The sequence below is a fragment of the Dipodomys ordii genome, unplaced genomic scaffold (genome assembly GCF_000151885.1).
Source record: "Dipodomys ordii isolate 6190 unplaced genomic scaffold, Dord_2.0 Scaffold14, whole genome shotgun sequence".
Classification (NCBI taxonomy): Eukaryota; Metazoa; Chordata; class Mammalia; order Rodentia; family Heteromyidae; genus Dipodomys; species Dipodomys ordii.
Window position 1 is genome coordinate 4,211,536 of NW_012267230.1, and position 25,309 is coordinate 4,236,844.

General features: G+C 51.1%; 1 protein-coding gene across 1 annotated transcript in view; it reads left to right on the forward strand.

The window, feature by feature from the left end:
• Nucleotides 1-9,819, forward strand: part of LOC105981825 — a 33,563-nt gene extending 23,744 nt beyond the window's left edge. Inside the window, exons 2-6 of the mRNA XM_013011173.1 lie at nucleotides 4,341-4,436; nucleotides 5,003-5,075; nucleotides 8,749-9,235; nucleotides 9,336-9,521; nucleotides 9,718-9,819. Of these exons, the coding sequence (XP_012866627.1) occupies nucleotides 4,341-4,436; nucleotides 5,003-5,075; nucleotides 8,749-9,235; nucleotides 9,336-9,521; nucleotides 9,718-9,819 (944 nt within the window). The remainder of the gene's footprint in view (nucleotides 1-4,340; nucleotides 4,437-5,002; nucleotides 5,076-8,748; nucleotides 9,236-9,335; nucleotides 9,522-9,717) is intronic.
• The last annotated feature ends 15,490 nt before the right edge of the window (nucleotides 9,820-25,309 follow it).

Below are 25,309 nucleotides of genomic sequence, written 5' to 3' on the forward strand. Positions count from 1 at the left end.
GAGATCAGAGGCTGGGGGTTCGAAGCCAGTGCAGAGAGGAAAGTCTGTGAGATTCTTATCTCTAATTAAGAACCAAAAAAAACTGAAATGGGGCTGTGGCTCAAGTGATAGAGCACCAACCTTGAGGAAAAAAAATCTTAGGGACAGCATCCAGGCCCTGAGTTCAAGCCCCAACACAGGGGGGAGGAATGTGACTGAGCCCAGGATACCTGCTACTGTTTTCCAAAGCCTTTCTGGGTGTGGTCCTGTATGGACACACAGAGCCACCAGGATGCACACACACACACACACACACAGCTCATCTTGGCTCAGAACTCACTTGGCATACGTGGCTTAAATACCAGGACTCCCAGAGGAGCGCAGTGCACCAAGCCAGCTCATTTATTCATTAATTTGGGGTTTTTTTTTTTCCATATTTCCAAACAGAAATGGGCCGTTCCGGGCAAGGTGAATCAATATCGCACTGGGTGATCCATCTCAGTGAGGCCTCCTTCCTGCTCAGTCCCCAGCCCTGCCCCAGGACACTGACCAATCGGCTGCTCCCTAGCAGCCACGCCACCTTAGCAGATTAAATCACTCACCTCTGCATCAGTCATTCTGATGAGCCTTCCCCCGCCCCCACCCTGGGGCCAGCCGGCCCACCCCCCCACGTTAGTGGGCACAGGGTGGACACCGTGAAGGCCCCGCAGCCGCTTCTCAGAGGACATTGGCTTCTAGAGTCCAGATATTGATCTCGAACCCACATTTGTAAGAATCAGGTGTACTGCCCAGGACTGCAGAGAGGATGGGGACAGGGGATGAATTCCAAATGAGTGGCTGCTTCTTCTCCACTGCCTGAGGGGTTTCTTGTCTCCTTAGGAAAGTGGACCAAAGTGGTTTCCTGGACTCACCTTAAGAGGTGGGGCTTCAGATTGATCGCTTGCCAAGGGCGAGTGTTTTCTCTCCTGTGTGGAAGTGAGGTCTAAATTATAAACTTCTATGAAGACATGTAGCAGGTCATATGTCTAGCTGCACAAACGTAAAGCATAGGCTGTGCAGGGGCAAATTCCAGTGGGGTAACTCTTGAAAACAACTAATTTACAGGTTAACAAGTGGAGAGCAGACAGTGGGCATGTGTGCTGTAAAGGGGGAGGTAGATCCCAGGCAAGCGGGGGAGGGAAGGTGTTACCAAAGTGAGTATTGGAAGGAAAGGTGGACCATGGGGGTGAGGAGGTGAGATCGAGGGCAGTGGGGGGGTCAGACAAATGGAGGGAGGGAGAGAGGGAGGGAGGGAGAGGGGGAATGCAGTCATCATATGCAATGAGCACATGTGGAAATGGAGCCTGGGAACTCGAGGGGAGGGGTAGGGCTGGAGGGGGGGGAGAAAGATGGAAGGGGTGACATGGACTCACAGTTCTCTGCCTTGTAACAGTCACAGACTTACAGTGTTATGTCTGTTTCCTCAAAGCTTCTACTACTAAAGGCAGCAAATCTCCAGCAAAGGTGGGTGAGGGAGGCAGTGGTGGTATGGACTTTAAAATGGTTTCCTCCGGCCTCACTGAAAATCAGCTACAGCTCTCTGTGGAGGTGAGTCTAAGTGCTTCTTCCCTGCCCAAGTTGACAACTAAAACCACACCTACCACGTGTAAAGTTTATACACTGCCATGTTGAACTGGAACCCCTCCAAACAACTACTTCATGGGGGGAAAAATCTATTAAAAATAAATAAATACACTCCAGGAAATGAAAACAAGAGTTTTTCTTTTCTTTTCTTTTTTTGGCTGGTTTTATTTTCTTTCCCTTTTTTTTTCTATATGATCATTTACCTGTTTTGGAGAGGGTAAGGGGAGGCATAGAAATGGAGGGACAAAGGATAAACTAATGCAGCCGTAATATCCACTGGAAAATGAACTATACAACTGGCGGGTGGGGACAAGAGGGAAAAACTGGGAGAGAGCAAGGGAAGGCGTGACATTGTCCAAAAAGAAATGCACTCTCCACCTAACGTATGTAACTGTAGCCCCTCTGCATTTCACCTTTAAGTTATTTATTTACTTATTTACTTATTTGCCAGTCTTAGGGCCTGAACTCTGGGCCTGGGTGCTGTCCCTCAGCTCTTCAGCTCAAGGCTGGCGCTCTACCACTTGAGCCACAGTGCCACTTCTGGCTTTTTTCTTTTTGCTTATGTGGTGCTGAGGAATCGAACCCAGGGCCTCATGCCTGCAAAGCAAGCACTCTACCACTGAGCCACTGTCCCAGCCCCTAAAATAATTTTTTTTTAAATTACAAATAAATAGGAAGTGGTGCTGTGGCTCAAGTGGTAGAGCCCTCGCCTCGAGCTGAAGAGCACAGGGATAGCGCCCAATCCCAGAGTTCAAGCCCCACGACCGACAAAAAAAAAATACAAATAAATAAACTTGAGCAGTAGCTGGGTACAAGTGGCTCACACCTATAATTCTAGCTACACAGAAGCCTGAGATCTGAGGATCATAGCTCAAAGCCAGCCTGGGCAGGAAAGTCGATGAGACTCAATTAACCAGCAAAAAAGTTGGCTCAAGCGTTACACTGCTATCCTTGAGAAAGAAAAAAAACAAAACCTCAAGGACCAGCCCCTGAGTTCAAGCCTTAGGACTGGCACAAAAAAAGAGAGAAAGAAGAGGGGGCGCAGATCTCAAAGGGTAGAGTCATGACTCAAGCAGTAGAACAACTTCCTAACAGGTGAAAAGCACTAAGTTCAAACCCCAGTATTACCAACAAAACTTTGTGCTTGTTGAATGAATGAATGACCTTCATTCCTCTCTGGCCATGATCACAGGAACTTCACCATCTTTTCCCTTCCAACCCACCTCTACCAGGTTGATAGCAGTGCATGCAGTAGGTGCTCAATAAATGCTTGCGGATGCATGAATATACATCAGCCCCAAAGATCCTCATTACGGAGAGCTCTGGGGAGCAGAGACAAATCAAACTGAACTTCCTACAGTTTTACTAAAATGGAATTTGCCAAAGACGTCCTGAAAAATGGATTTAATTAGGCCCGTTAATAGGGGAGTCGTCGGTGGCGGAGATTTAGAGCTGAAGCGGGGAAAGGTATCGATAATTTTACCGTTCTAAATTATACAGCAGGTTATTTCTCACGCTCGCCTTAATTATAAGAACGCATCTCGGGGAAACGTGGGCACTGGAAGGAAATCAGCAGGGGTGGAGGGCAGACTGGTGGTTTCTTGCAATGGGGCGTGGCAGGCTGCAGGCCTGGCCCAGGTGTGGTCCCCTGGACAGCCAGCGATGGCATTGCTACAGAGTCAGGCCACATCATCACAATGTCACCAACAGCTCCCAGGGATCCTCACTGTCCAGAGTCACTCCCAGCCTGGGTTTAAGGACGGAAGGAAATTCATTCCACGAGGCTTTTGAACTGCTCTGCTCTCCCGTTAAGACAGATGTGGAGATTTAGTTTCTAATTGCTTCCCCAATCAGACCCAGGAAGGGGTATGCCTTATTCTTCAGTTCATCTACCAGCCACGCTCAGCTGCCTACCCGCCCCAGCCTACTCCCTCCCCTGCCTCCCCTCCTCCCCTCCCCACCCCCCTGCTGAAATCAGCCAGGTAAAAGCATTCATTCTGCCCACCTTTCTAGAATGTCAGTACTTGGCACTGGGCAGGGTCTGGGGTGAAGGTAGCAAGTCAGATTTCAAGGAGTGCCAGAAATCTAGCAATCAATATGTTACTATCACATTATTAAAATAAAAATTCATTTTTGTTTTTTTTTTGGTTGGTTCTAGGGCTTGAACTCAGGACCTGGGCACTGTCCCTAAGCCTCTTTGTGCTCAAGGATAGCGCTCTAACACCTGAGCCACGGCACCACTTCTGGTTTTTGAGTGGCTTATTGAAGATAAGAGTCTCATGGGGACTCTTCTGTCCAGGCTGGCTTCCAACCATGATCCTCAGATCTCAGCCTGCTGAGGAGCTAGAATTATAGGCATGAGCCACCAGCACCCAGCTAAAATTAGCTTGTTTTGTTGTTTTTTAAAAGAATTCCACCATGTCTGGGCACTGGCAGCTCATGCTTCTCATCCTAGCTACTTAGGAAGCTGAAATCTAGAGTATCATGGTTCAAGGTCAAAGGAAATCCACCAGACTCCATCTTCAAAACAACCAGCAAACACCCAGGCTGGAGGCATAGTTCAAATGGTAAAGCATCATCCATGAACAAGAAAGCTAAACAAGTGTGTTTCTTGGTTCAAATCCTGGCACCAGCAAAAAAGAAAAATACATATCCATGAGGAAAACATATCAAAGTGTTCACCACCAAAAGCATCTGAGCCCACACTTGTAAGACATGTGTACCTCCTTACCTCACAGACAGCTACGGCCCTCGACAGCTCAGCTGTGAACTGAGGAAAGCCCCTCCTCTACGGCATTCAGAGATCATTGCTGAGAAACCATCAACAGAGATGTGTGAGAAAAAAGAAAAGAAAAAAAAAAACAGAGAGGCTGGGTCAAGCATGATAGCACATGCCTGTAATTCCCTCTACTGGAAATCAGGAAGTAGAAAGATCGCTATTTGAAGGCAGCCTGTGTAAAAGCATGAAACACTAAATAAAAGACAAACTAAAAGCAAAAGGACTGGAGTCATGGCTTACATGATAAAGGCTTGCCTATGCCAGAGGCTCTGAGTTCAAGTCTATTACTGACAAAGGAAGAAAGGGGGGGCAAGAGAAGGAAGAAAGGAAGGAAGGAAGGAAGAAAGGAAGGACGGATGGAAGGAGAGAGTAGAGTGCTATGGAGATAAATAAATAACCCACATCTTCCCCCCCCCCAGGAACCCTTCACATCTTTAGCAAGCCAATGAGCTGGGGACACCTGCCATGGCAGAAAGCCGAGCCGGGATTACACAGCCTCCCCCACCTTCTCCTACCACAATACAGAGAAGCATAGGCCATAGGTTCCCAGTCCCAGTGGTCCCCACCTGCCCCTGTGTGACCTTGACGGTGACCTTGAGCCCATCTCTGCACCTCCCCCAGCCTTGCTGATGACCCAGAAACCTGTGCCCTCCCGCTCTGCCCCTGGCCTGCGGCCACGGCGCCAGCCTCCAAGGTGACCACCATGGCTGCTGACAGTCCGTTGCATGGATCACAGAAATGCACATGCAGCTCTTACTCCACGGAGGAAAAGAACAAATTCATTTTCATACCTAACAGGACCTATTCTCTGCGGCCTCTCCTTTCCCAGGCTGCAGGCCTTCTCCTGACAGAAAACACAACGTGCAATCATGACAGAAGTCCCTGCCCGGACGCTGGGCGTTGGGATCCCCGTGGTGGCCACGCCAGTAATAAGTCTAAATGAAAGATACCATGTCACCTCGTGTGAATTAAACAGATGAACTGTAGTCTCAGGCCATTTTTATACATGAGCCGATCTCTTGGCGCCTTTCCAAGTGTTCCCTGCCCAGCACCTGGAAAAAAAAAAAAAAAAAAACAAGACGTGCCAGGCAGGGTTTTATAGCCTCATTTTGTGCCAATAATTCCTCCTCTCCACCAACGTGGAAGGATACATTTGATGAACAGGCCACTCATGTGGGGAGTTGGGCCAGCCCAGAGCCACAGAGCTGGTAGCCAGAGGGCTTGGGGGGGAAACTGAGGGACCAGGACTTGCCCCCCCCCCAGCAATGCTCTCTCCAGTGCAGAGTTGCCTCTGGGTCCCTCCAAGGCGACCCAGGAGTTTCTCAGGGCCTGCGTGTCTCCGTCTGAGCCTCCAGTTCCGCCATCACCCAACGAGTTGCTTCCTCAAGCTCGGACCCCCCAGCTGCCCCAGGGAGCCAGCCACAGGCCAGGGTCCCGAGGCGGCCTGCGCCCACCCTGCCCCAAGCTAGCCTGGGGGAAGAAACGGGAAGTGCCTTGGATTCACTAGCTGTGGGAGTCAGGGCTTCAGTAATCCAGGCCTGCATGCTCTCTTGGGAGGGGGGGAACCCCCTGGGACAGAGCTTTGGGGCCCATGGTTCCCCCACACACACCCCAAGCCCTTCCTGGCCCTCCTTCCTTCCCATCTTTGCTGTCCCCAGGGCTCTTAAGAATCACTTTGCATGGAAGCCACTAGTGCCAGCTCTTGTCTCTGCTGGGAGGGGATGGAAGGAGGGTTGGGGAGGGGGAGAGTGGTGCTGAGGATTGAACCCGTGGCCTCAGGCATGCTGTGCAAGCTCGGTACCACTTGAGCCACGCAACTCCTAAACTTTTTGTCTGTAGGTTTGGTTTCCAGGCTTTGGGCCAGGTTCACCTTGAATGTGCAAATCCTCTTTGCCTCCTGAGTAGCCGGGATTACAGGTGTGCACCACCAGCTTCAAGTTATGCCTTTTTTTTTGAGAGAGAGAACCCAAACTGAGAAAGGTCAGGGAACTTAACCAGGAGCCACGTGATTGGGGGAAAAGAAACCACAACTAGCGACCTTAGGACAAGCAGGCTAAGGCCTGGAGAAAGGAAGGGCAGGCTGGCAGGGATTAAGATGGGGCCCCCGTGTGTCTTTGGCTCTGGCCCTATGGGTTGGCAAGGTACTGCAGCTTTCTGCCCAACACAGACGGATCGGGTGGTGCCAAGGTGAGGAGACCATCGCAGAAGCTGCTCAGGCAAAAGGCAGAAAGGAAGGGGCTGGACTATAAAAAGTAGAACTGACGTGCAACCACTTCCTGAGACTCCCAGAGCAGCCGGGTGAGATTGCAGTGCTCCACTCAGCCCTGGAAACTCCTGTGACGCAACTCAGCTCCACAGGCCGCCATCTGGCAGCCCACCTGCTGCTGGCTGAGAAACACATCTGCCACATGTTCTAGACCAGCCCCAGATGTGCAGTCCTCAGGCCCAGAAGGCGGTGACCTGGGGCAGGTGGAGGAGGAGTGTGATCAATCCCCAGCCTGGAGGCCTCTGCCCTGCTGTTTACATATTCAGGGACAGAGCCCTTCCTCAGACTCAACTTCCTGTCTGTCTGATGTATGTCCCACCCCCTGCCTCTTGGATCAGTGCCACAAAGTCAAGTCTCTTCTATCTCTTAGGTACCACGTTGTTCCTGACCTTGGACATCACCACTAAGACACAGGTGTCTCTTAAAAGCCAGTCCCTAGTGGGGAAATGTGGGGCGGTGGAGATCAGAAGTCAGGCAGCAGTGAAGCACCCCTCTCCGCCACACCCCCCACACCCTCAAGGATCAGAACTTCTGGATAAAAGGGAGTCCAGGCCCTGGGAATTGAATGTGCAAAAGAGGTAATGTGGGAAGATGGGCACCAGCACCTGTCATCCTAGCTATTCAGGAAGCTAAGATCTGAGGATGGGGGATCTAAGCCAGCCCGGGCAATAAAGTCCATGAGACTCTAATCTCTATCACCAGAAAACCAGAAGTGGAGCTGTGGTTCAAGTGGTAGGGCACTAGCCTTGAGCACAAAAGCCAAGGGAGAGCACCCAGGCCCAGAGTTCAAGCCCCAGGATACACACACACACACACACACACACACACACACACACGTGTGGATTTTGTAGGGGAGTAGCTTGTTGTAGCAACCCTTAAAGGTCACAGTTTGGCTGGTCTGGGGCAGGACAGGGTTAGGAATTATACTAGAGGTTGCTGCTCTGCCACCAGGGTTTTCCCTAGGGGACTATGGTGGCCTTAGGAAGCCAGGGGTCCTACCAGAGCTAACTGCTACTCCATTTTGTGTGCGTGTGCACCAGTCCTGGGGCTTGAACTCATTGTCTAGGTGCTGTCCCTGAGCTTTTCTGCTTAAGACTAGCACTCTACTACTTGAGCCACGGGTTTTTTGGTGGTTAATTGAAGGTAAAAGTCTAACAGACTTTACTGTGCCAACTAGCTTTAAGGTCTGATCCTCAGCTCTCAGCCTCCTGAGTAGCTAGGATTACAGGTGTGAGCCACCGACGCCCCACTGATATGTGTGTGTGTGTGTGTGTGTGTGTGTGTCTGTCTGTCTGTCTGTCTGTCTGTCTGTCTGTCTGTCTGTCTGTGTTTATATGGTGGTACCAGGGCTTGAACTCAGGGCCTGGTGCTGTAACTTGATTGGTTGCTTACAGCTGGCACTCTACCATCTGAGCTACACCTCCAGCTCCAACTCAGCCTTTTGCTGCTTAATTGGAGTTGGTGTCTCATGAACTTTTCTGCCAGACTGGCTGTGAACCATGGTCCTTGTGATCTCAGTCTTCTGCCTAGCTAAGATGACAGACACTCATGCCCATCTTCCCACATCATCTCTTTCACAAATTCCCTTCCCACGGCCAAAGGTTAGCTAACCGCCCTCTTCCGCCCTCTCTCTTTCTCCCTCTCCCTCTCTCTCTCTCCCTTTCCTTCTCTTTCTTTCTTTCCCTCTCTCTCTCCCTCTCTTTCTCTGTGTCTCCCTCTCTTCCCCCCCTCCTTCCTTGCCACCATGAGATGAACAGCTCTTCTCTACCACACCTATCCTCCATGATAGACTTAAGCAGTGGAAACTATGGCCCAAAATAAGCCAGCTCCTCCCTTGGGCGTTTCTCTGGTGAATGTGAGAACTGATGACACAACCCCTCCGGCCAGTGCCCTCTCTCCCCCCAGCCTCTAATGGAACTAACTGCACTATTAGTTCACTAGCATTAGAACTAGCCAGCACTGTTCTGCCTCCTCCCACCCCCACTCCCACCTCACAGACCCCTCCATCACCATGGGAACCAAACCAACCAATCAGAACACTCTGTGAAGAAAGGGGGTGGGGGAAAGCCCTAGAAACTGTGATCACTTCTCCACCCCCAAGGCAGCACCATTCAGAGGCCTCCCAGGACCCTTTCCTGGAGAAATCAATTCACCTGTCCCCCACTTGCCCGGAGGCAGGGAAGGGGGTATCTTCTGCCGAGAACGCTCAGAGGCAAGAACCAAGTCTGTTGGGCCTCAGCTTGCAGCTCCAGCCGCACCCCCGGCCACGCCATGCGGCGGACCCCGAGGAACCCGTGAGTGTGTCCCGCAGCACCCTGGGACAGTCCCAGAGCAGCAAAAGCCAGGTGCCCAGCACAGAACACTCCACGCCCAAAGAATGCAGTAACACCAGCCTGCTGAGCAGCGGCTACTCGGGCGATGAGGAGAGCAGCCAGGTGGGCTTGAAGAGCCGAGGACGGTCACGAGTCCCCTTGAGTAAGAGGCTCAGGGCCCAGCTGGGCAGCACCCAGAGTAGCCAGGTGTGCGTGGTCAATTCCCCTCGATCCAGGAGACACCAGCTGAATGGCCAAGGCCTCGGCCTCAAGCAGGCTGGAGAAGAAGAGTGAACCTAGCCTGCCGGCCAGCAACACCAGCAGCCTGAGCAGCACTGGTTTCCTCAGCCCCGGTAGCAGTTTTCTGACCTACCAGGTAAGCAGCGGGCTGTTCAGCTCCGCCAACAGCCAGAGCCCCAGCAAAACCAACAGCAGCCAGAGCATCCAGACCCAGGACAAGGGACCCACCATGCCAAACAGCAACATCAGCCTCCTGCCGGACAAGAAGGGGGACAAGATGACAAGCAGCAGCCAGGTCACCCAGGGCGAGGCACCTGCCCAGGTACATGTACCTTGATAAGCGGGTACCCCAGCTTCTAAATCCACAACCCCCCCGACTCCCACCCCACACACACACACACGCTCCAAACACTACATACAGGGGCCCAAAGAGGTCAGAACCAACGTGAGTAAGAAAGCAACTGAAAAAAAGTCCACACCCCACCGAGAAGCCTAACTGTGGAGAATCTGACCTGTAGAGACCCCCTATCAACATGCAAGCCGAGCGTAGCGGCGCCATCTGTATTGAGAAGCCGCCAGCCAGCCATGGCCAACCCATCTCTGTGGAGTGCCAGTGTTGATGATGAAGCTGGACAAAGAGCCATCCGTGTTATGTAACCTGGGTCGGAATCATCCTCCCCCGCCCCCACCAAGGATTGTGAACCTCGGGGTACGCCATCTCTAATGCACTATGGAGACTAAAGCGCATGCATTAGGGAGAGGCGTGACTTCAGTCTCAAGAACCAATGGAAATTGGAACCGTCACTATCCACAAACGCAATGGACACTGCTCACAGAAAAACCAATAAGAGGGTGCACAGGAACCCCCCGTAACTCTTAGCACCCCAAGATGTAAACCATCGCAACCACCACCCACAAAGGGCAGCCAGGTCGGCCACCAGCCTGGAGAGTGGCACTGGAGGGAACGCTTCTGAAGATCGGGGTCCAAGGACCCCATCCTGCTTGGGATCCTCACATTACACTTCCAACACGTTCTAAGAAGCTGAGACTCAGAATCTCTCCCCCCAGAAGCAAAGGCTGCCTGATGCCCCATTTGTGTGTCCTTGCGGATAGGATAGCAGAAAGGCAGAGACAAGAGGCCCTGGGGCCATCTTGAATTTCAACAATTGGAACAATTGACCCAAGACAAAGCACCAGGAGAAATGCTTCTCGGAGAGGAGGACACAAACCTACCCAACCAGGCCAGGAGTGGCGGAGGTGGGGGGCGTAGGGCCAGGGGTGGGAGGGCTGTAGCACTGCCCCGCCCCTCCCGGCTGACCTCACAGGCTCAGAGAGCCAAAGGGTGGACGCAGGGAACAAGGCTGAGTCACAGAGCCCTCCACTGGAGACCAGAGGGAAAGGTGAAGAGGCACCAGAGACAATAAACACTGTCTGGAGAGGCCGCCTGTGTGAGGCTCTGTGTGTGTGTGTGTGTCCTGCAGTTTCTGAGCTATACAGCAAAGGGAGCATTTCCCTCCCTCCCTCCCTCCCTCTCCCTCCCTCCTCCCTCCCTCTCTCTCTGTCTCTCTGTCTCTGTCTCTGTCTCTCTGTCTCTCTCCCCCCCCCTCTGGAACTGTCAGGGCTGGTATTCCAATGTCAACGGTTTGATCCCAGAATCCGGGATCTGAACTTCTCGGCCCTCCCCCTTCGGGATCACTTCCGGCCTCCAGCACTGCCGGAGCCACAGGCCACACCCCTACCTGCATGGGTGACTCGGGACTGCCACCACCCTGTAGCAAGGGCCAGCCCCGCTCGCTGCCACCCCTGTGAACAGCTTCTACAGCATCTGTGATCCCTGAATGAATGAATGAATGAATGATGCATGGCCAAACCCAAGGAAGAAGAGCCAAGTCTTCCAACGACCAGAGCCCACTGTCCCAAAGCAAATGTGTCTCAGGATCCAAAAGTCAACTAGCCCTCCAGGCCTGCCCCCCATACCCCGCCCCACACCCCTGGACCCCTCTACCCACACTGGCTGTACCCCAGCCCCCCCACCTCAAGGCCAGGGCCCAAAGGGACACCCATTTATCAAGGAAGCTGGGTGATTTTTTTTTAATCCTTTCCTGCCCACTAGCTGGGCGCTCGGGGTGGCAGGCAGGTTGGAATGATGGCTGGGCTGTAGGCGCTGGCTGCTGAATTATTCACTGGCTTGGGAAGGGAGCTGCTTACAAATGCTGTCTGACCAGCCGACCAGGAACTTCAAGTCGGCCTGAAGCAGGAAGGCAGCAAGGCGGCCTCTCGGGAGAAGGGACCCTGGAGCTGTGGGTGGCCTGACTCCCATCCGCTGACTCCTGACAGGTGGCCAGGCAGTAGAGCCCCTGTCTCTGGGGCTCCTGGAGACAGAGGGATGACATTTCCCAGCCAGTGTTTCCAGAAGAAGAGCAGCCAGGGGCCCCAGGTGGGGAGGGAGGGGTGAGGGATGAGCCCTGGCCCCACCCGCCAGGAGCTCTGGACTTGTAAGGTAGACTTGGTCTCAACTTCACCCAAAGGGGATGATCAATATTGTAGTCCACATAATAGGATCTAGAACCCAGCTCTCCAGTTCCAGCTCTTTCCTGCTCCTTCCAGCTGCTCCTTGCTCCTTCCAGATCCTTCCAGCTCTCCAATCCACCACACTTTAAGCTGAGACCTCTCCCCCTCTGCCCCCAGGGTGGACACACAGACACGCCCAGCTAAGGTCAGCAGAGCCTGACTCGGACCAGAAGCAGCGTCAGCATCCAACTGCAGGGCTGACCTGCAGCTTCTGAGCTATACAGCAAAGGGAGCATTTCCGCACTCTGCTTGGGTACATTTATCGCACAGCCGGGGCTCACCAATCGCCACGCTCTCCTGACTTTTCCCTGCTTCAGAACACAGAAGAGAGAGCTCACCACAGCCATCAGGGGCCAGGCCTTCACGGCCCCTCTGTGCCCCATCACCAATGAGAGCCTTCTCACGCTCTCTGGTATGTCCACTTCCTTAGACCCATGTACTTACCCCAGGGCCTTTGCACAAGCAATGGCATTGCCCAGGCTGGGCCCTGCCCTCTTCCCCTGCTCACTGCCTACGTTCCCTCCAAACTCAGCTCCGGTGTCCTTCCTCTGCCTCCTGCTTAAAGCCATCCAGCCCCGGTGTGCACTCACCACCACCCCAGCTTTCACACAGGTGTTATTCTTTCATTAAGCCCCGCCCCTCCTCCACAGGTGTAGACAAAGACCTGTGTGTCTCTTTTGCTCATAGTTGTTCCCCAAGGACTCTCAGCCTAGGCCTGCCCCCCCCACCACCTGCCCACCACATCTTGCATTAGTGGGTGCCCAGGGAACATTCTGGAAGGAAATGGCTGAGGCCAGAGGGTCATGCAGGCCCCCCCCACCCCCATCAAGCCACCATTGTCCCCTTGGCTCACACAGCACTGGTTAAAAATTCAGACTGGAACTGCTGGGCCACTAGTTCTTACCAATTCCACAGATGCCCCTTTCCCCATCCAGGGGTTGGGACAAAGGTGACGGGAGGCGTGGTCCGTGTTGGGAAGTCAGACACGTTGAGTGTCTGCTCTCCCAGGTCTTGGCAGGCACAGGCCCTTGTGAATTATTCATCTAAAAAAAATGGGCAAGAGGAGGTGACTTCGTCTTAATTTTCAATTCCCCGAATGCCGGCCGGTTCTCTGCTGAGAAAACTTCTCAATTATTCATGTTGCTAAACCAGTATTTGTTTCCTCAGCATCTCGTAAACTGTGCTGCCTTTCCCAGCTGACCATCTTGCCCTGGGATGGGCCAAGAGAAGCCAGGTTTGTGGAGGAGGAGGTTTGGCAGCCGTCAGGGCTACTGCAGAGTAGGAGAGGCCCAGAGTTAAGCCCACATGTGGACAGGGACCTGGAGAGTCTCCTGAGTTCCCCGGGAATAAAAGAAGCTATCATCTCAGCAGGGCAAGGATTACAGCTAAAGACTTGGAATTTACTTACAAAAACTCCTCTGGGTGCAACTTCTCAGCTCCACTTCCCAGCTGGTCAAAGTGAGATTCAGAGACCCGTAATTGCTGGCCACAGCCCCGCAGAGCACTGGGGACAGACTGTGTAGGACCAAGACCCTGCAGGACACTCAGAGCCGGTTCATTGCCCACCTCCGCTAGATGGCGCTGTCTGGAATGTTGGTTACCTCCCCAGAGACAGGAAGTTGAAACTAGATAGAACTTTCTAGAGGCACATTTTACTACTCTCAAAGAACAACGGGGGCCAGGCATCAGTGGCTCACACCTATCATGCTAACTACTCAGGAGTGTGAGATCTGAGGTTGGCCGTTCAAAGCCAGTCTGAGCAGGAAAGTCTGTGAGACTCTTATCTCCAACAAACTAGCAAAATAAGCCAGAAATGGAGCTATGGCCCAAGGGGTAGAGCTTGAGCAAAAGAGCTCAGGAATAGCAGCCAGGCCCCAAGTTAAAGCCCCAAGACCAGCATCAATAATAATAACAATAACAACAACAAGCAACTGTGAAAGAGATAACTGCCCCTTCCTAGATGAAGTTAATGAAGACAGACTTCCGTCAGCCTGTCTTGCCCTCGGCCTCTCCTGGCCTCATCTGACAGATACCAGCTACCTTGTTTGGAGCATCCTATGACAAGTCCTTGGGCTTCTGGGTCACACAGTCATGTCGGCAGCCTTTGAGAGGGTTGGGAAATTTAGATCTCATTGTAGCCAGAAGAAGATGTCCCTACAGAACTCCCTCAAGTCTTCTGCCTCCTCCAACAGCCAGAGGTGCAGCGGTCCCAGGACCCTGACCCACACAGGCCGGTGATTCAGGCTCCCCAGCTAGGAGTGGGGGAATTTCAAAAGCCACAAGAACAAGGACCAAGAAACAAAGGAGGCAAATAAGGCCTCTGCTTCAAATACCACCCTTCAGGGACTTGCAAAAAGCTGGAAACTCATGATGCACATTTTAATGCAAGAGTTGTTTTTAATAATACAATTAATTCCACAAAGACCACACTGAATAAAATAAACACATTTGACATAGTGACAGGATCAGGACCAGGGTGGAACACAAGGCAAAATCGGGGGAGAAGCAGAAGGAAATCGATAATACGGAGCCTATCTTTCATTTCAATGTGTATATTCTGTTCACCTCTGGATTTCTTCTTCGCATTATTTTTGATATTTTTTTAAATAGTACATTAAAATGTTTATTGATCTGTGCCTCCGAGAAGATGAAGTAGGTACATTTTTCCTCCTTCTTCCCCATGAGCCCAACTGAAATCCCTGGCCATTATGGATAAGATAGTCCAAGAAGCTGGGCACTGGTGGTTCACTCTTGTCAGTTACTCAGGAGACTGAGATCTGAGTGTCGTGGTTCAAAGCCAACCGCAGGCAGGAAAGTCCTTGAGACTCTTATGTCCAATGAACCACCAGAAAACCAGAAGTGGGACTGTGGCTCAAAGTGGTAGAGTGCTAGCCATGAGGTAAAGAAGCTCAGGGACAGTGCCCAGGCTCTGAGTTCAAGCCCCACGACTAACAAAAAATGTAAGTAGCCTACGTATATCAATTAAATACAGAGATGGGTGGGATGGCCCCATCTATCTTCAATAAGAAATTCCCGTCAAAGATAACTCAGGTAGGTGGAAAACCAAAGAACAAGAAGAAAACATATCCTGTCAACATTATGAACCCAAGAAAGCAAGCCGTACACGTCAAATGAAGTAGACCTTCAGAGCCAACATAATTAACAAGACAGAGCCAAAAGCTACTAGCACAAAAGCAGAAATAGGCAATTACACAACAGCACAACACACACACACACACACACACACACATCTCTCAGCATGAAACACCCAGATAGAAACTAGAGAAGGCACAGACCTCCATAACACCACCAACCCACAGAATGTTCTAGAAGAACAACATCAACCAAAGGCAATCTTCAAGCATGCACAAAACACATACCCAAATGGACCCTCTCCTGAGTCATAAAATAAACCCCACTAACTTCTAAGAAAAAAATATAAAGACCAGGTTCAAAGACTACAGTCAAATAAACCTAGAACTCAGTAAGGGACCAGGAAATTTCCCAAATATTTGGAAAGGAAATCACACGCTTGTTAAAAAAAAAAAAAAAATCCATAGGTCAAAGAGCGCGACTCGTGGGAAATTTAAAAATTCAGTGAGCTGAATGAAAATGCAAATAGAATACGACAAAATTTGCAGACACAGCTACTTCAATGAAAGATAGTTACAGCGGAAACTACAGAAAGTTACAGCACTAAATGTTTATGCAAATAAATAATAAAAAAGGATCCTCTAATGAGCTGAGCTACCATCTTGAGAATGGGGGGGGGGAGATCAAAATAAACCTTAAGGAAAATACAAAGTCAATAACATTAAAATAATATTGAAAATAGATTAAATTAATAGCTGATTCTTGCCGGGCACTGGTGGCTCACACCTGTCATCCTAGCTACTCAGGAGGCTGAGATCTGGGGATCACAGTTCAAAGCCAGCCGGGGCAGGAAAGTTTATGCCTATCTCCAATTAACCACCAGAAAATGTGAAGTGGTGCTGTGGCTCAAGTGGTAGAGCACTAGCCTTGAGATGAAGAACTCAGGGACAGCGCCCAGGCCCAGAGTTCAAGATGCACAACCAACACACACACACACACACACACACACACACACACAAACTTGAATAAGATAAACAAATGTAGAAATGTTAAAGAGAATCACAAAACCTAAAAGAGAAGAGGCACAAACTTTCAACCTCAGGATAAGATAGAGGAGATAGAAACATCGCTACAGATAAAGCAGTCATCAAAAGCCTTAGGAGGTATAACTAGCTCAGGATAGTGAAAATATTGTCACATTCTTTAAGCATTAGAAGGCAGAAATGTCTAGTACACAACTCCACACACAAGTTTGACAGAGTAAACAAGTCTGTGACAACTTCAAACTACCAAAACTGACCCAACATGAAGTAGGTCATTTGAATGTCCCTATAACTACTTAGAAAATTGAATTTGTAATTTTTTTGTGCCAGTGCTTGAACTCAGGGGTCAGGTGCTCTCCCTTAGCTTTTTTGTGCTCAAGGCTCCACTACTTGAGTTAAAGCTCCACTTCTGGCTTTTTGGTAGTTAATTGGAGGTAAGAGTCTCACAGCCGTTTCTATCCTGATTGGCTTTCCGAGTAGCTAGGATTACAGGTGTGAGCCGCTGATGCCTGGCTGAATTTGCAGTTTAAGAAAAAAAAAATTATCTAGGCCCAGAGGGTTTCAATGTAAAATTCTATAAAACATATAAAGAAGAATTGAATTAATAAACAAGTGTACATAATTTCTTCCAGAGAACAAAAGCAGAAGGGACTTCCAAATTCATTTTATAAGACCAGTGTATCACTAAGACTAATACCAAACACAAACACACACACACAGAGTCAAAGAAAAGGAAAAAGAAAAATAAAAGCACAGATCATTATCTCTCATGAATATAGATGCAAATGTTCTTAAGGAGATATAAGAAAGCAAAATCCAGCAGCCCGCAGAAAAGGAAACAACATGATCCAATGGAGTTTATTTCAGGGAATCATTATGCCAATCATATTTGAAACTCCATCCATGTCACCCACCCTTTTAATGGAGCAAAAGGGAAACAGTGTACATCATATAGGTTGATATGAAAAATCACAGGACAAAAATCCAACATTCATCCAGATGCCAGTGGCTCAAGCCTGCAATCCTAGCTACTCAGGAGGCTGAGTTCTGAGGATCGCAGTTCAAAGCCACCCCAGACAAGAAAGTCCGTGAGACTCTTATCTCCAATGAACCACCAGAAAACCCAGAAGTTGAGCTGTGTCTCAAAGTGGTAGAGTTCTAACCCTTAGCAAAAGTAGTGCCGGGGCACTACTCCAGGAGGGAGGGAGGGAGGGAGGGAAGGAGGGAAGGAAGGAAGGAAGCAAGCAAGCAAGCAAGCAAGCAAGCAAGGAAGGAAGCAAGCAAGGAAGGAAGCAAGGAGGGAAGGGAAGGGGAGGGAGGGAGGAAGGAAGAAAGAAGCAATGGAACTGGAGGGCAATTTACAAATTGGAGAAGCCTCAGGTCTCCTGCAAAGCAAACCACAGACAAGGGCCTGGATGCAGGTAGCTTATTGGGGGATGGCCTGAGCAAGCACTGAGGACTTCAGGAAAAGTGTGAGGAAAAACTGTCTTTGCTAGCAAAGTGTCTTGATTTAAAGTTCCTGCTTTGGCCTGGTAGTCTTGGCCCTCGTTAAGGAGAAGAGGAACTGCTTTGTAAAATGTAACATATTTTTTTTTGTCTTGAACTGGTTTCTTTTCAAGCTGGAATTATGGCAAACCCAGGACTGTTCAAGAAACCGTAGGGTGTGTGGATCTATTGTGAGATTGCTCCTGAACTGTTCATCCTATTGCAGAATCATCTTACTTATATACATTTCAAACCAGCCAATCAGGAGCAAGTGGTGAGCCTGATCTCAGCCAATCCGAGCAGAGGGGTGTGGCCTGACAGGTCAGGAATAAATGTCTAGCAGCCTGCCTGCTAATGGGGAATTCATTGTTCTAGGGAGCTGTCTGTCCAGCACACCTGTGGGCCGTGAGGGCTAGGCATGCTGGGAGCCTTTGAGGAACCCACCAGAGCTTGTCCTGGGAGGCCTGGGCCCCAAGGTGTTCATCCACCTGCCCCTCCCTAGAGGCTGGAAGCTGGGGGATAAGAAAGATTATTTCCACCCCCCCCCACCCCTCCCCAGCCCTCTAACAAGGTGCCTAATCCATGGACAACGCCTCACCCTCTCTCCTGAAAGTCCCATCTCTTACCATTACACTGGTGATTCAGTTTCCCTGCGAATCTCAGAGGAGACTCAAGCCTTCAAACCACGCAGGTAAGCCGCTCACTGGTGGTTCACCCCTATCAGCCCAGCTACTCAGGAGGCTGCGATCTGAGGATCACAGTTCAAAGTCAACCCTGGCAGGAAAGTCTGTGAGACTCTTATCTCCAATGCATCACCAGAAAATACGGGAAGTGGTGCTGTGAATCAATGGTAGAGTGCTTGCCTTGAGCAAAATTGCTCAGGGACAGCACCCAGGCCCAGAGTTCAAGACCCACAACCAACTATATATATATCACAGGTATTGTCCCCAGAGCCTGGGGCTCACCAGAGCTGTGGGTCACCTTCCTTGGATTCTCTTGCTTTCTGCAAGGATGGGACCAGAAGAGCCTCCATGGCTTCCCATGATGCACTTCCAAGCCAGCCCAAGGCCTCCTTACATAAAGCAGGCCGGTTCTTGGCGTAGGAGAAACATGTTACTGGTGTGTTTGGCGCCTTTCATTGCTATTTCATCCGAACGCCATTATAAGCAGTCTTTCTTCCAGAAAAGCCAGGCAGGGCCCCCAGCTAAAGCCGGTGAGTGGGGATACATTCTCACTGCCAACAGGCCTGACTTTTCCCTGTCGGGACAGGTCGGGGGGCCTACAAGCTGACACATTATAATTTCTTCCTGATAGCTAGACGTTCTCTGCTGTTATTCATTCTGACTCCTTTGAAGCCATTTCCAATGGCCCAATTAAACAGTTAGCTAAGCCTATTAACAGTGTGTTGCTGTGTGTTTGGCCCTAATGAAGATGACAAGAAACGCTTTGCCCAGACCTCAAAAGACTCCAAAGGTAGAAATTGCTGGTGGCTCAGCCCTCCGTGGCCACAGTTCCTAGAAAAGAGCCAGCAGCTAAATGGAGATGCCAGAACTGGGGTAAAGCCTTTGGAAACTGTGTCAGTTGACCCCAAGTAGAACAATCAGCCTCACACTGCCAGGGGGAAATATGACCGATTGGCTGGCTGACACAATGGGTTTGTTTTCTTAACAGTACCGGGAGGCCAGAAGTCCGAGATCTAGAGGCCAAAAATTCTCCACTGAAAGTTTTCTTCAGGTTCCCGGATTTCAAACTTTCAATCTCTGGCCTGGCACCAGTGACTCATGCCTGTAAACCTAGCTACTCAGAAAGCTGAGATCAAAGCTGCTGTTTGAAACCAGCTTGAACAGGAAAGTTCATGAGACGCTTCACCCCAAGTCACAACCAAGAAGCCAGAGGTGGAGTGCAAAGACAGTTTCAGAGGAAGCAGCTGGATCCTAATAGCCCCTTCAAGGCCACGCCCCCAAGGACCTGACTTCCTCTCCTCAGGCCCCGCCTCCTGCAGACTCACCCTCCAATAGCATCATTCCGGGAACCAAGCTCTTAAGTGGGCCTGGTTTTCCGATGGACATGCCTCACCTGAAATCTAACCTGTGGACGCTGGAGACCATAGTTGGGACTAAAGGATGAGTCAGGGCTGTTTCTTCCAGAGGTAAACTCGGAGCCCACGGCCTCACACAAAGGACTCAGGCAGAGATGCCAAAGGGGCAAGGTGGCTAGAAGTAAAGGTAAGTCTAGAAAATGGGCATGTAGTAGTGTGTGTGTGTGTGTGTGTGTGTGTGTGTGTGTGTGTGTGTGTCCTGGGACTTGAACTCAGGGCCTGGGCACTATCTCTTAGTTTGTTTGCTTGAGGCTGGGACTCTACCACTTGAGCCACAGCTCCACTTGCAGCTCTTTGGTGGTTCATTGGAGATAAGAGTCTCGTGGACTTTCCTGCCCTGGTTGGCTTCGAACTGCAATCCTCAGATCTCAGCCTCCCGAGTAGCCGGGATGACAGGCCTAAACCACTAGCTGGCTCCTAGCTTATCTTTTCTTTTACATTGACTTGGGCTCTAATCGGGATGTGTGAGCAGCAATGACATATTCCGTTTCTAAGTGGGGGACAATGTGCCCAGCTGGCGTGAGCTCCTTCCAACGAGGTCCTCGAATGAGAAAGAACTGAACGCAACTCACCTGGGGCCGATGGGCAACACGATGCTTGTGTGAAGGGGAAATCGTGGCAATTAGAAGCCACTGTTTGTTACTGCAGCATGACAGAATCTTACCCTGACTAATACAATCGGGAATGGAGAGGAGAGACAGAGGCCTAAGAGAGCGCTTACCTAGCATGTGCAAAGGCCCAGAGTTCCACCCCAGCACTGTAATAATAATAATATAAGACATTGAGAGGAAAGGAATAGGGATAAGATGGAGGACAACACTCAGTCATTTCTTCTCTTTCAATTCCACCCCTAAACCTACAATCGGCACTGCTATCTAAGCCCCAGCCCCTGACACTAAGAAAGACAGACAGGAAAAGACAGCTGCTATCTTCATCTTCATTCTAGAAGTTTCCCTTGATCTCCCTGCAAGAGGCCAGGGGAGCTCTCTCTCACTTTTCTCTTTATTACAACCGGAGCATTCCTCATTCTCTCGGTGAGGCTGCATTTCTTCTGAGCGATGTCAGCCCGGCTGAATAACGCAAAAGCTGTTGGAAGAGAATTGGTGTGTTGGGAGAACCAGGTGCCCGGGCACAGGGGAAGCCTCTGGGAACAGAGTTCCCGGGGTGGGGCCAGCTCCTCCTCCATCCGCCACTCCCCCAGGCAAGGGGGCTCCATCCCCCACCGGAGCAAAGTCCCACCAGGATACTTCAGAGATATCAGACAACATCCATCATACAGCGCCTCGTATGAACCACTAAGAAAGAAAAAAACGCAGCCAATTAAACCAAGACACAATGCTTTATTATCGCTTAGGAGTTTTGTTTTTTATGTATTGAAAAGATTCACGTAGACTGGCTTCGATTTGAGCTTTGGTTGTACTTCAGCGCTGAGCAGCTAGAAAATGAAGACTGCCAATAGCTCACACCCGTCTTCCTAACGTCTGAGGAGGTTGAGATCTGAGGATCGCGGCTCAAAGCCAGCTGAGGCAGAAAAGTCCGTGAGACCCTTACTTCCAAATAACCACCAAAAGAAGCCAGAGTGGGAGCTGTGACTTAAGTAGTAGAGCACTAATCTGGATCTAAAAGAAGTTCAGGGACAGCACCCAGGCCCTAAACTCAAGACCCACAACTGACCAAAATTAAAAAGTCTCACAGACTTTTCTTCCTGGGTTGGCTTTCAACCTCGATCCTCAAATCTCAGCCTCCTGAGTAGCTAGGATTACAGGCGTGAGCCCCCAGCACTGGGTAGATGGGACTTTTTTTAGGGGGGAGGGGGCAGGTCAGATGTGGGGCTTGAACTCAAAGCCTGGGCACTGTGCCTGAACTCTTTTGCACAAGATCAGTGCTCTACCACTTTGAGCCACAGCTCCCCCTCTGGTTTTTGAAGATTGGAGATAAAGAGTCTCACAGGGATTTTTCTGCCCAGACTAGCTTTGAACCGAGATCCTCAGACTTCAGCCTCCTGAGTAGCTGGGATGACAGGCGTGAGCCACCAGCACTGAGCAATGGAACATTTTTTTTAAAAGGGAATGTTCTAGCAATTCTCCCTGCGGTTTTATTTCAAACAGAAACTCATGAGGCTCTGACAGTGGCATTTTTAATCTTACCAAGAGCTAGTCATGCACGACCATCACATGTCACCATCCACAGCCAACAACAATTGTGAGACAGCCCTTGATTGCTTTAAAATGTGGAAATGTAGCCGGGCACCAGCGGCTCACGCCTGTAACGCTGGCTACTCAGGAGGCTGAGATCTGAGGATCACAGTTCAAAGCCAGCCCGGGCAGGAAAGACCGTGAGACTCCTATCTCCAATTAACCACCAGAAAACCAGAAGTGGCGCTGTGGCTCAAGTGGTCGAGCGCTCGCCTTGAGCTGAAGAGCTGAGGGACAGCGCCCAGGCCCAGAGTTCAAGCCCCACGACCAACCAAAAAGAAGAAGATGTGGAAATGTGGGAGAGAAAAATGTGAGCCCTTCCAACAACAGATCGGCCACACCTTCCCTGATTCACATATAATGCAGTAAAGAAGAATCCGTGGTAGGAAGGCCAGGGTTCACACTCTACCCATGATGCTTCTTGTCTGTGTGATGAATTAATCAGGATGGGCAGAGATGAGCTTCAGGAACAAACAATCCCCAGATCTCAGCAGGCCCGAAGGGTACTAGACCAGGGGAGTCTGTCCCTTGCTGTTCCCAAGGAAACTCATTTCTCTCCCTGGCCTCTAGTACCAGGCCCCATCCTATGGCCAGAGTTTGTGTGGAATCTGTGTGTGTGTGTGTGTGTGTGTGTGTGTGTGTGTGTTGATGGGGTGTTGCTGTTGGTATTATTGTTGGTGCTAGTCCTGGGGCTTGAACACACAGCCCCAGACGCTGTCCCTCAGCTCTTCAGCTCAAGGTGAGCGCTCTACCACGTGAGCCACAGCACCACTTCTGGTTTTCTGGTGGTTTATTGGAGATAGGAGTCTCACAGAATTTTCCTGCCCGGGGTTGGCTTTGAACCAAGATGCTCAGATCTCCGCCTCTGGAGTAGCCAGGATGACCGGCGTGAGCTGCCAGCACTCTCTAGCTGTGACTGTGTTTTGCTGACCATTACTTCTCAGGGAAGAAAAGGATTTTATGCACAGCCACCAAAATACACCTCTGGAAGAGATCCTGCCGGGTTCTCAGCTCTCTGCCTCCATCTGGCCCGTATAGGGAGAGGAGCTGGGTCATTCCCCCTTTTCCACAGACGACCCTAGACCCCAAGAATGGACTGCACCCCACCCAGGACAGATGCCACCCCCAGAAAGCAAGGTCACCCAGAAGCCTAGGAGACACAGGGACCAGGCTCCTAGGGAAAGACTGGCTGTTTTGATCAAAAGCAGATCTCCAGCCTGGTGCCAGTGGCTCACACCTGTTATCCTGGCGGGTCAGCTCCAAGGACGCAGGTCCTTTCCCCCTGCACCCGGGGCCGCGCTGGGGTCCAGGCTGGGGCGCCCTGGGCCTCCGGGATGCCGTCCGCATCCGCGGGGCCCTGCTGCCCCCTCGCGGCGGCTCGCGGTACTACAGCAGCACTGTGGGTCCTTTAGCCAGGGGCCCCGGGAGCATCTCACCTGGTTCCCTAGCAACCCGCCCTAGCAACCCGCCCTAGCAACCGCGTCCCGGCTAGCGGAGGCAAACTTTTCCCATCTCCAGGTTTGGAGTTCGCCGGAGGGGAGATGTGGGGGGGGGGAAGGAAAAAAAGGAGAAATGCTTTCTGTGGCTTTTTTTCCCCTGAAAAGTTCTCTTCCCTCCTTAGTAAAAAAGGATCAATCGATGGGGGTTGGGGAAGGAAATGGTTTAAGTTCATTTAAATTGTGTCCGCCGCAGGCAACAATCCAAGAAAGATTTTTTTCCCTTTTTATTTTTTTTTTAACAGTGTGGCCTTGGCATCGTGGAGGAAAAGGTCTGTGCTGCGGCCCAGCGGCCACGCAGAGCTAGGCAGGACCAGAGAAGTTCCTGGGAGGCCCAGCCCCAGGCAGGGAGACAGCACCCCCATACCTCCACCACCACCAAGCGGGGTGGGGAAGGGCTGGCCCGTACCCCTGAGGGCTATTCACGAGGGGCTCACTGTTGCTAAGATTTATTCCAAATCGCAGGTGGGAAGCAGACTGGGGAAGGGGGAGGGGGAGGTTAGGTTAGACCACAAGGGTTTGGGGCTCTACCATAGTCCCCATGTGGATGCTATGGTCCTCTTCTCTCCCACAGGATGCTGGGGCCACCGGTGATGCGTGTTCGAGGCCCCTTGTGTTTACTTGGGAAATCACCTTCAGGGGGTTCAGTCAGTGCATGGTGGTGGGAGCTTCTGAAAGAGGAGAGAAATGAGAGGGGGGACGGGGGAGGCCAGGATCCCAAGTCCCCTTGCAGGCCACGCCCCCCCTGCATGGCCTTACTTCCTCCATTCGGCTCTGCCCCCTAAAGATCCCTCCCAGTAGTGCCACGGTCTGAGGACCAGACCTTCAACACCTGAGATTTGCGGGAAGGGACACTTCACACCCAAACTACTGCCTCATCTGATCCTCTCTCCAGACAGCAGCCTGACAGGTGACTAACGACGGCTCAGACCCCTAGACGAAAGTAAACACCTGCGCTGGACACTCCCCCAGCCCTGTCCACCTGCCCAGTGCACAGACTGAGTTGTGTCTAGAGGCTGAGTTGTAGGGGTTGTGTCCATCTTTCCCTTCATCCTCTGGCTTTGGGGTGAATTTGACCAATAGGAAACGCCTGTGGAGACCAGCAGGTAAAAGGCAGAGGGGCGGGGCAATGCTCCCAGCTTCCTGTCTACCTGCCCCTGAGTTGCAGTGGCCAATCTCTGCACTTCCCACAGCTCCCCGCTGCCCGGCCCCCCACAAACCAGTCTACCCTGACTCCCCACAGAAGTTAGAGACAACTCAGAAAGGAAGGAATCCCAGCTGGAGGGTTTCCCCACCCACCTAGAAGGAAGCGCTTCAGTGATGATGAACTGAATGAATGAAGGCCAGGCGGCTCATGCCTGTAATCCTAGCTACTCAGGAGGCTGAGATCTGAGGATCGTGGTTCAAAGCCAGCCTGGACAGGAAAGTCTGTGAGACTCTTATCTCCAATAAACCACCAGAAAACTGGAAGTAGTGCTGTGGCTCAAGTGGTAGAGCACTGGCCTTGAGCTGAAGAGCTGAGGAACAGCGCTCAGGCCCAGAGTTCAAGCCCCATAACCGACCAAAAAAAGAAAAAAAGACTCATTCTTCCTGCCCATCTGAGTCACAGACCAAGGCTCAGTTCTGTCATGTGGCTCATTGCCAGGGCCTCCCTTACTCTTTCCCTCCCTCTCTCTGTCTCTGACTCTTTCTCTCTGCCTCTCTGTGTCTCTCTGTGTCTCTGTCTCTGTGTCTGTGTCTGTCTCTCCCCTCCCTCCCCCCCCTTCCTCTGCTTCCTGGCTGGACTTGCTCTGTTCCTGCCATACACTACCTTGTTCAAAAGCAATGGAGCGGTCCACCCATGGATGGAACAGTGCGCCCAACCCGTCTCCTTACATTGATGACGTCAGGTATCTTCTCAGAGCAGCAGCACGTCGGACGCCACACGTGGTCCCCGGATACAGCCATCAGTGGGGGTGAAGAGGGGATGGCGCTAGGTCTTGGGAAAGTCTCCTCTAAGGCAGACCCTGCGGCAGCGTTTGTCATTGAGATGTGTGTTCGGCTCATTGGAGATGAGAGCCCAGGGGCTGGGAAGGTGGCTTAGTGGTAGAGTGCTTGCATAATATGCATGAAGCACTGGGTTCCATTCA